This window comes from Lepidochelys kempii, chromosome 1, assembly GCF_965140285.1.
Source record: "Lepidochelys kempii isolate rLepKem1 chromosome 1, rLepKem1.hap1, whole genome shotgun sequence".
In the NCBI taxonomy this organism is placed as follows: Eukaryota; Metazoa; Chordata; order Testudines; family Cheloniidae; genus Lepidochelys; species Lepidochelys kempii.
The window spans coordinates 306679019-306689364 of record NC_136380.1 but is presented as its reverse complement, the minus strand read 5'-3'; the positions used below and the strand labels follow the sequence as shown (position 1 = coordinate 306689364).

The following is a 10346-nucleotide window of genomic DNA, read 5'->3' as shown; positions in this document are numbered from 1 at the left end:
AGACATTCCTTTTCAACGATGGCATACTTTTGTTCCCTGGAGAGGAGTTTCCGGCTGAGGTACAAGATCGGGTGTTCCTCCTCCCCTACCATCTGCGAAAGGACAGCTCCTAGCCCTACCTCCGAGGCATCTGTTTTATAGGATTAATTCCTTCTCGAAGTCTGGGGCTATGAGTACTGGATGGCAGCAAAGGGCTGTCCTTAAATCTGCAAATGCTCCTTCTGCCACATCAGTCCACTTTACTATCTCAGGGCCCCGAGCCTTTATCAAATCCATCAATGGCCCTGCTCTTGTGGCAAAATGAGGGATGACTCGCCACTTGGATGAATCATCACTTTAATCTGGGTTGATTAAATTGGGGTCCACTAAGGAAGTATGGATAGCTGACACTTGTGCTCCGGTGTCCCTCCACGCGGTGACCTTCTTCCCGCCCACACTCACAGTTTCCCTCTGCTCCAAAGGTGGTATCTGGGAGGTATCTGGGCCTATGGACCTCTGGTGTGATTCTGGTGCAATGAACTGTAATCTGTTGGGGTTCTTGGGGCAGTTGGCCTTTACATGCCCCGACTCGTTACATTTAAAACATCGTCCAGCTGATGGGTCACTGGGGCGAGGAGGGTTGCTGGAGAATGGTGTGGTGGAACGATAAGGTGTCTGGAGGGTTCTTTGGGGGGGCAGGTGGGGCCTTGGGCAGCCCCCGGTAATAGGGTGTGGTCTGAGGGTGTCCCTTCTGGTATCTGCTCCAACTGCGACCAGTTTTTTTCTTTTCTGCCACTTCCACCCATTTGGCTCCAATCTCCCCCACCTCGATTACAGTTTTGGGCTTCCCATCTAGGATGTATCTTTCTATTTCCTCAGGAACACCCTCTAAGAACTGTTCCATTTGCATGAGGAAGGGCAACTCTTCTGGAGATTTAACACTTGCTCCTGATATGCAGGCATCCCAATGTTCCACAATGTGGTAAGCATGTTGGGTAAATGACATGTCTGGTTTCCACCTTAGGGCTCTGAACCTCCAATGAGAATGCTCGGGTGTTAGACCCATTCTGACTCTCGCCTTGGTTTTAAACAGTTCATACTTGTTCATGTGGTCCTTAGGCATTTCAGCCGCCACCTCAGCTAAGGGTCCACTGAGCTGTGGCCTCAGCTCTACCATGTATTGGTCTGTAGAGATGCCGTACCCAAGGCAGGCCCTTTCGAAGTTTTCTAAGAAGGCCTCTGTATCATTGCCTGCCTTGTAGGTGGGGAACTTTCTGGGATGGGAAGTGGGATTACCTGGAGAAGGATTGCTAGGGTTTGTTGGTATATTCTGCTGAGCCTTTACCTTCTCCATCTCCAAGTTATGCGTCCTCTCTTTTTCCTTCTCCTCCTCCACATGCTTCCTCTCTTTTTCCTTCTCCTCCAGTTCTTTGGCCCTTGCCTCCATTTCTTTGTCCCTTGCTTCCATAGCTCTCCTGTGAGCAGCCACTTGGTGTTGTTCTGCCTCTTTCGCTGCCTCCCTTTCTTTGTCCTTTGCCTCCATTTCTTTGTCCTTTCCCTCCATTGCTCTCCTGTGAGCAGCTTCTAGGGCTTTTTCGGCTTCTTTCATTGCCTCCAGTTTGGCTAACTCCAATTTGTGTAGTGCCTTGGTGTCTGTCATCTTTACCTCTCTGTTTTTAACTAACTTTACATCTGAGGGTTAGAAATAAAACAAACAAAACTTGGCTTGTAAAATTTTGCTGTGCTGGAATAGGATACCTATATTCTCTGATAGTGATTGTCAGCCTACAGAAAAATCCAAAAAAAAAAAATTCAAAACCTAACACCTTTTGTCTCCAGGCAAATAGGCAGAACCCCCCCCCCCCCGCCAGTTACTTTTAGGGGAAAAAAAACTTCAGGTCTGTGAAGACTTGTGAATTTCCCTGCAGGAGGTTAACTACTCTGCCTCCAGGCAAAGAAAACCGCAATTCGCAAAAGATAATTCCCTTTTGTCTCTGCTCTGGCCCCAAAGCAAAGAAAAAACTAGCTGCTTTCAGTTGGACTTGTTTTCCAGTAGCCCCAAAGGAAAAAAGATATTTTCTTTTTAAAATCTGTGTTTCTGGTTCAAAAAATCTCAAATTGATTTCAAAATGATTTCCAGTTAATCCAACCTCTCTGCCACCACGTCAAGGTTCCTTCCCCACTCTGAACTCTAGGGGTATGTCTACACTACGAAATTAGGTCGAATTTATAGAAGTCGGTTTTTTTGAAATTGGTTTTATATATTCAAGTGTGTGTGTCCCCACAGAAAATGCTCTAAGTGCATTAAGTGCATTAACTCGGCGGAGCGCTTCCACAGTACCGAGGCAAGCGTCGACTTCTGGAGCGTTGCACTGTGGGTAGCTATCCCACAGTTCCCGCAGTCTCTGCTGCCCATTGGAATTCTGGGTTGATATCCCAATGCCTGATGGGGCTAAAACATTGTCGCGGGTGGTTCTGGGTACATATCGTCAGGACCCCGTTCCCACCCTCCCTCCCCCCGTGAAAGCAAGGGCAGACAATCATTTCGCGCCTTTTTTGTCTGCTGCCAGCCAAAGATGTAAAGGATCGATGGAGTGGGTCAGAACAAGACATAGACCAGATTTGTTTTGGACTCATTTTCCTCCTCCCCTGTCTAGATCACACTGCAGTCACTCACAGAGAAGGCGCAGCGAGGTTAATCTAGCCATGTATCAATCAGAGGCCAGGCTAACCTCCTTGTTCCAATAACAACGATAACTTTGGTTCACCATTTCTTATTGGAACCCTCCGTGCAGTCCTGCCTGAAATACTCCTTGATGTACAGGCACACCCTTTGTTGATTTTAGCTCCCTGAAGCCAACCCTGTAAGCCGTGTTGTCAGTCGCCCCTCCCTCCGTCAGAGCAACGGCAGACAATCGTTCCGCGCCTTCTTTCTGTGCGGACGCCATACCAAGGCAAGCATGGAGGCCGCTGAGCTCATTTTGGCAATTAGGAGCACATCAACCACCACACGCATTATCCAGCAGTATATGCAGCACCAGAACATGGCAATGCAATACCGGGCGAGGAGGCGACGTCAGCGCGGTCCCGTGAGTGATCAGGACATGGACACAGATTTCTCTGAAAGCATGGGCCCTGCCAATGCATGCATCATGGTGCTAATGGGGCAGGTTCATGCTGTGGAACGCCGATTCTGGGCTCGGGAAACAAGCACAGACTGGTGGGACCGCATAGTGTTGCAGGTCTGGGACGATTCCCAGTGGCTGCGAAACTTTCGCATGTGTAAGGGCACTTTCATGGAACTTTGTGACTTGCTTTCCCCTGCCCTGAAGCGCATGAATACCAGGATGAGAGCAGCCCTCACAGTTGAGAAGCGAGTGGCGATAGCCCTGTGGAAGCTTGCAACGCCAGACAGCTACCGGTCAGTTGGGAATCAATTTGGAGTGGGCAAATCTACTGTGGGGGCTGCTGTGATGCAAGTAGCTCACGCAATCAAAGATATGCTGATATCAAGGGTAGTGAGTCTGGGAAATGTGCAGGTCATAGTGGATGGCTTTGCTGCAATGGGATTCCCTAACTGTGGTGGGGCTATAGACGGAACCCATATCCCTATCTTGGCACCAGAGCACCAAGCCGGCGAGTACATAAACCGCAAGGGGTACTTTTCGATAGTGCTGCAAGCTCTGGTGGATCACAAGGGACGTTTCACCAACATCAACGTGGGATGGCCGGGAAAGGTGCATGACGCTCGCATCTTCAGGAACTCTGGTCTGTTTCAAAAGCTGCAGGAAGGGACTTTATTCCCAGACCAGAAAATAACTGTTGGGGATGTTGAAATGCCTATATGTATCCTTGGGGACCCAGCCTACCCCTTAATGCCATGGCTCATGAAGCCGTACACAGGCAGCCTGGACAGTAGTCAGGAGCTGTTCAACTACAGGCTGAGCAAGTGCAGAATGGTGGTAGAATGTGCATTTGGACGTTTAAAGGCACGCTGGCGCAGTTTACTGACTCGCTTAGACCTCAGCGAAACCAATATTCCCACTGTTATTACTGCTTGCTGTGTGCTCCACAATATCTGTGAGAGTAAGGGGGAGACGTTTATGGCGGGGTGGGAGATTGAGGCAAATCGCCTGGCTGCTGGTTACGCGCAGCCAGGCACCAGGGCGGTTAGAAGAGCTCAGGAGGGCGCGGTATGCATCAGAGAAGCTTTGAAAACCAGTTTCATGACTGGCCAGGCTACAGTGTGAAAGTTCTGTTTGTTTCTCCTTGATGAAACCCCCCACCCCTTGGTTCACTCTACTTCCCTGTAAGCTAACCACCCTCCCCTCCTCCCTTTAATCACCACTTGCAGAGGCAATAATGTCATTGCTGCTTCACAGTCATGCATTCGTTATTCATTCATCACACAAATAGGGGGATGACTACCAAGGTATCCCAGGAGGGGTGGTGGAGGAGGGAAGGAAAATGCCACACAGCACTTTAAGCACAGCACTTTAAAAGTTTACAACTTTAAAATTTATTGAATGACAGCCTTCTTTTTTTTGGGCAATCCTCTGTTGTGGAGTCGCTGGTTGGCCGGAGGCCCCCCCACCGCATTCTTGGGCGTCTGGGTGTGGAGGCTATGGAACTTGGGGAGGAGGGCGGTTGGTTACAGAGGGGCAGCAGTGGCAGTCTGTGCTCCAGCTGCCTTTGCTGCAGCTCAACCATACACTGGAGCATTCTGGTTTGGTCCTGCAGCAGCCTCAGCATTGAATCCTGCCTTCTCTCATCACGCTGCCGCCACATTTGAGCTTCAGCCCTGTCTTCTGCCCGCCACTTACTCTCTTCAGCCCTCCACCTCTCCTCCCGGTCATTTTGTGCTTTCCTGCACTCTGACATTATTTGCCTCCACGCATTCGTCTGTGCTCTGTCAGTGTGGGAGGACAGCATTAGCTCGGAGAACATTTCATCTCGAGTGCGTTTTTTTTTCTTTCTAAGCTTCACTAGCCTCTGGGAAGGAGAAGATCCTGTGATCATTGAAACACATGCAGCTGGTGGAGAAAAAAAAAGGGACAGCGGTATTTAAAAAGACACATTTTATAAAACAGTCGCTACACTCTTTCAGGGTAAACCTTGCTGTTAACATTACATGCATAGCACATGTGCTTTCGTTACAAGGTCGCATTTTGCCTCCTCCCACCGCGTGACTACCCCCTCAACCCTCCCCCCTCCCCGTGGCTAACAGCGGGGAACATTTCTGTTCAGCCACAGGCAAACAGCACAGCAGGAATGTGTCCCTGAAGAAAAGCACCCTATTTCAACCAGGTGACCATGAATTATATCTCACTCTCCTGAGGATAACACAGAGAGAGAAAGAACGGATTTTGGTTGAATGCCAGCAAACATACACTGCAATGCTTTGTTCTACAGTGATTCCCGAGTATGTGTTACTGGCCTGGAGTGATAAAAGTGTCCTACCATGAAGGACGAAATAAGACTGCCCTCCCCAGAAACCTTTTGCAAAGGCTTTAGGACTACATCTAGGAGAACCGCAAATGCCAGGGCAAAGTAATCCTTTCACATGCTTGCTTTTAAACCATGTATAGCATTTTAAAAGGTACACTCACCAGAGGTCCCTTCTCCGCCTGCTGCGTCCAGGAGGCAGCCTTGGGTGGGTTCGGGGGGTACTGGCTCCAGGTCTAGGGTGAGAAACAGTTCCTGGCTGTCGGGAAAACCGGTTTCTCCGCTTGCTTGCTGTGAGCTATCTACAACCTCCTCCTCATCATCATCTTCTTCGTCCCCAAAACCTGCTTCCGTATTGCCTCCATATCCATTGAAGGAGTCAAACAACACGGCTGGGGTAGTGGTGGCTGAACCCCCTAAAATGGCATGTAGCTCATCATAGAAGCGGCATGTTTGGGGCTCTGACCCAGAGCGGCTGTTCGCCTCTCTGGTTTTCTGGTAGGCTTGCCTCAGCTCCTTCAGTTTCACGCGGCACTGCTTCGGGTCCCTGTTATGGCCTCTGTCCTTCATGCCCTGGGAGATTTTCACAAAGGTTTTGGCATTTCGAAAACTGGAACGGAGTTCTGATAGCATGGATTCCTCTCCCCAAACAGCGATCAGATCCCGTACCTCCCGTTCGGTCCATGCTGGAGCTCTTTTGCGATTCTGGGACTCCATCATGGTCACCTGTGCTGATGAGCTCTGCATGGTCACCTGCAGCTTGCCATGCTGGCCAAACAGGAAATGAGATTCAAAAGTTCGCGGTTCTTTTCCTGTCTACCTGGCCAGTGCATCTGAGTTGAGAGTGCTGTCCAGAGCGGTCAGAATGGAGCACTCTGGGACAGCTCCCGGAGGCCAATAACATCGAATTGTGTCCACAGTACCCCAAATTCGAGCTGGGAACGTCGATTTAAGCGCTAATCCACTTGTCAGGGGTGGAGTAAGGAAATCGATTTTAAGAGCCCTTTAAGTCGAAATAAAGGGCTTCACTGTGTGGACGGGTGCAGGTTTAAATCGATTTAACGCTGCTAAATTCGACCTAAAGTCCTAGTGTAGACCAGGGCTTGGGTACAGATGTGGGGACCTGCATGAAAACCTCCTAAGCTTACTTTTACCAGCTTGGGTAAACTTCCCCAAGGTACAAACTATTTTACCCTTTGCCCTTGGACTTCCACTGCCACCACCAAACTTTATCTGGGTTCCTGAGAAAACATTGTTTGGAAATGTCTTTCCTCCCAAAATCCTCCCAACCCCTGCACCCCACTTCCTGGGGAAGGTTTGGTAAAAATCCTCACCAATTTGCATAGGTGACCACAGACCCAAACCCTTGGATCTTAAGAACAATGAAAAAGCATTCAGTTTTCTTACAAGAGGACTTTTAATAGAAGTAGAAAAGAATCACCTCTGTAAAATCAGGATGGCAAATACCTTACAGGGTAATTAGATTCAAAACATAGAGAATCCCTCTAGGCAAAACCTTAAGTTACAAAAAAGACACACAGACAGGAATATTCATTCTAGTCAGCACAGCTATTTTCTCAGCCATTTAAAGAAATCATAATCTAATGCATCTCTAGCTAGATTACTTACTAAGTTCTAAGACTCCATTCCTGTTCTGTCCCCGGCAAAAGCATCACACAGACAGACACAAACCCTTTGTTTTTCTCCCTCCTCCCAGCTTTTGAAAGTATCTTGTCTCCTCATTGGTCATTTTGATCAGGTGCCAGCGAGGTTACCTTTAGTTTCTTAACCCTTTACAGGTGAAAGGATTTTTCCTCTGGCCAGGAGGGATTTTAAAGGTGATTACCCTTCCCTTTATATTTATGACAGGGTGCTGTCAGGCTTGGGGACTAGGACGATAGAGGTGGACCACTGGCTGTGGGATTCTTCAATAATCCAAGTTCCAGCATCTTCTTCACTTCTGTCCTAATTTCTTCCCTTTTAGCTTCTGGTATCCAATACTGTCTTATCGTCACCCTTACTCCGGGCCTGGTGACAATATGATGTTGGACAAGTGTCGTACGGCCTGGCTGTGTACAGAACACATCCTGGTTCCGTTGGATCATATCAATGACCTCTGTTCGTTGTTCTGGAGTTAACTAAGGAGACATCTTCACCTGCCCCTGTGGGTTGTCTGTCTGGGGTGGAGCTCCCCTAATGACCAGGCACGTGTCTCGGTCATGCCAGGGCTTCAGTAAGTTGATGTGGTAGATTTGCTCTGGCCTTCAGTAGTCTGGTTGTCTGACCTTATAGTCCCCCTCCCCAATGGCTTCCACTATCTCATATGGTCCATGCCAGCTGGCCAGGAGTTTGTTTTCTGCTGTCAGCACTAGCACCATCCCCCGTTCCCCCGGCTGAAATCTCCATACTTTCGCCTGATGGTTGTAATATGTCTGCTGGGCCTCTTGTGCTTTTTCCAAATGTTCTCGTACTATAGGGGTTATTCGAGTTATTCACTCTCTCATCTGTGTCACATGCTCAATGACATTCTTTCCTAGGTTGGGTTGTTCTTCCCAATCTTCCTTGGCAATATCTAATATTCCATGTGGGTGGCGTCTGTATAGTAGTTCAAAGGGAGAGAAACCAGTGGACGTCTGGAGGACTTCCCATGTAGCAAACATTAGATACGGTAGAAGAGTATCCCAGTCTTTTCCATCCTGATCTACCACCTTCTGGATCATACTTTTAAGGGTATGGTTAAACCGCTCAACCAGTCCATCTGTTTGTGGATGGTAGACTGAGGTCTGTATGGCCTGGATGCAGAGCAGGGTATATAAGTCTCTCATTAATTTTGACATGAAAGGGGTTCCTTGGTCTGTCAGGATCTCCTTTGGGATGCCCACTCTGGCAAAAACTGGGAGTAGTTCTTTTGCTATTGCCTTCGATGTGGGATTTTTTAAAGGAATGGTTTCTGGATACTGCGTGGCATAGTCAAGGATGACTACTATGTTTCGGTGGCCCGGTGCTGATCTTTCCAGTGGGCCCACTATGTCCATGGCTATCCTCTTGAAAGGGACTTCAATAATAGGCAAAGGTACTAATGGGGCCTGTAAGTGCGGTCAGGGGCTATGCAACTGGCATTCAGGGCAGGAGGCACAATAGTGCTTGACCTCTGCACATATTCCTGGCCAATAAAACCTTCTTAGGACTCTATCCAGTGTCTTGTCTACTCCTAGATGTCCCCCAAATAGATGATTGTAAACTAACTCTAGTACTGCCCTTGTGTGTTTCTGTGGGACTAAGAGTTGCTCTACTTCTTCCCCTCGTATTTACGCTATCCTGTACAACAGATCATGTTTGAGCACTTAATATGGCCTTGGGCCTTTGGTCTTTCCTTCCACAGGTACGCCATTTACTTCCACTAACTCCTCCCTTACATTTGCAAATAGCGGGTCATTGGCTTGGTCCTGCCAAAATTCTCACGTGCGGTACCAGTCTGACCTAATTCCAGGGGGCCTGTTTCTACTCCACCCCTTGGGTTCCCCTATTTGGACTAGGAACCACCTCCCAGTCCTCACTGGCCTGAATTATCTCCTGGCCTCCTGAATGCTTTTTTTGCCTCTGTCTTCACAAACAAGGTCAGCTCCCAGAGTATTGCACTGGGCAGCACAGCATGGAGAGGAGGTGGCCAGCCCTCTGTGGAGAAAGAAGTGGTTCGGGACTATTTAGAAAAGCTGGACGAGCACAACTCCATGGGGCCGGATGCGCTGCATCTGAGAGTGCTAAAGGAGTTGGCGGATGTGACTGCAGAGCCATTGGCCATTATCTTTGAAAACTCATGGCGATCAAGGGAAGTCCCAGACGACTGGAAAAAGGCTAATGTAGTGCCCATGTTTAAAAAAGGGAAGAAGGAGGATCCTGGGAACTACAGGCCAGTCAACCTCACCTCAGTCCCTGGAAAAATCAGGGAGCAGGTCTTCAAGGAATCAATTCTGAAGCACTTAGAGGAGAGGAAAGAGATCAGGAACAGTCAGCATGGATTCACCAAGGGCAAGTCATGCCTGACTAATCTAATTGCCTTCTATGACAAGATAACTGGCTCTCTGGATGAGGGGAAAGCGGTGGACATGTTGTTCCTTGACTTTAGCAAAGCTTTTGACACGGTCTCCCACAGTATTCTTGTCAGCAAGTTAAAGAAGTATGGGCTGAATGAATGGACTATAAGGTGGATAGAAAGTTGGCTAGATTGTCGGGCTCAACGGGTAGTGATCAATGGCTCCATGTCTAGTTGGCAGCCGGTATCAAGTGGAGTGCCCAAGGGTCGGTCCTTGGGCCGGTTTTGTTCAGTATCTTCATAAATGATCTGGAGGATGGTGTGGACTGCACCCTCAGCAAGTTTGCAGATGACACTAAACTGGGAGGAGAGGTAGACACGCTGGAGGGTAGGGATAGGATACAGAGGATAGGTCCTAGACAAATTGGAGGATTGGGCCAAAAGAAATCTGATGAGGTTCAACAAGGACAAGTGCAGAGTCCTGCACTTAGGATGGAAGAATCCCATGCACGCTACAGACTGGGGACCAAATGGCTCGGCAGCAGTTCTGCAGAAAAGGACCTAGGGGTTACAGTGGACGAGAAGCTGGATATGAGTCAACAGTGTGCCCTTGTTGCCAAGAAGGCCAATGGCATTTTGGGATGTATATGTAGGGGCACTGCCAGCAGATGGAGGGACGTGATCGTTCCCCTCTATTCGACATTGGTGAGGCCTCATCTGGAGTACTGTGTCCAGTTTTGGGCCCCACACTACAAGAAGGATGTGAAAAAATTGGAGAGAGTCCAGCGGAGTGCAACAAAACTGATTAGGGGACTGGAACACATGACTTATGAGGAGAGGCTGAGGGAACTGGGATTGTTTAGTCTGCGGAAGACAAGAATGACGGGGG

At 48.7% G+C, this 10346-nt stretch overlaps 1 protein-coding gene across 1 annotated transcript; it reads right to left on the bottom strand.

The window, feature by feature from the left end:
• Window positions 1-4491: 4491 nt before the first annotated feature.
• On the bottom strand, window positions 4492-6225 carry LOC140910388 (uncharacterized). The gene is made up of 2 exons (XM_073341178.2): window positions 5589-6225; window positions 4492-5012 (listed from the first exon to the last, which is right to left on the bottom strand). Exons 1-2 carry the CDS (start codon window positions 6169-6171, stop codon window positions 4492-4494), a joined length of 1104 nt encoding a protein of 367 aa, XP_073197279.1. The 5' UTR covers window positions 6172-6225.
• Window positions 6226-10346: the final 4121 nt, after the last annotated feature.

What these genes read in the sequence shown, in the direction of transcription:
- LOC140910388 (XM_073341178.2), bottom strand. Translation starts at nt 6,171, where the DNA reads ATGCAGAGCTCATCAGCACAGGTGACCATGATGGAGTCCCAGAATCGC. An exon ending in AGGCGGAGAAGGGACCTCTG is followed by an intron (nt 5,013 to 5,588) that starts GTGAGTGTACCT and finishes TTTCTCCACCAG; the next exon opens with CTGCATGTGTTTCAATGATC.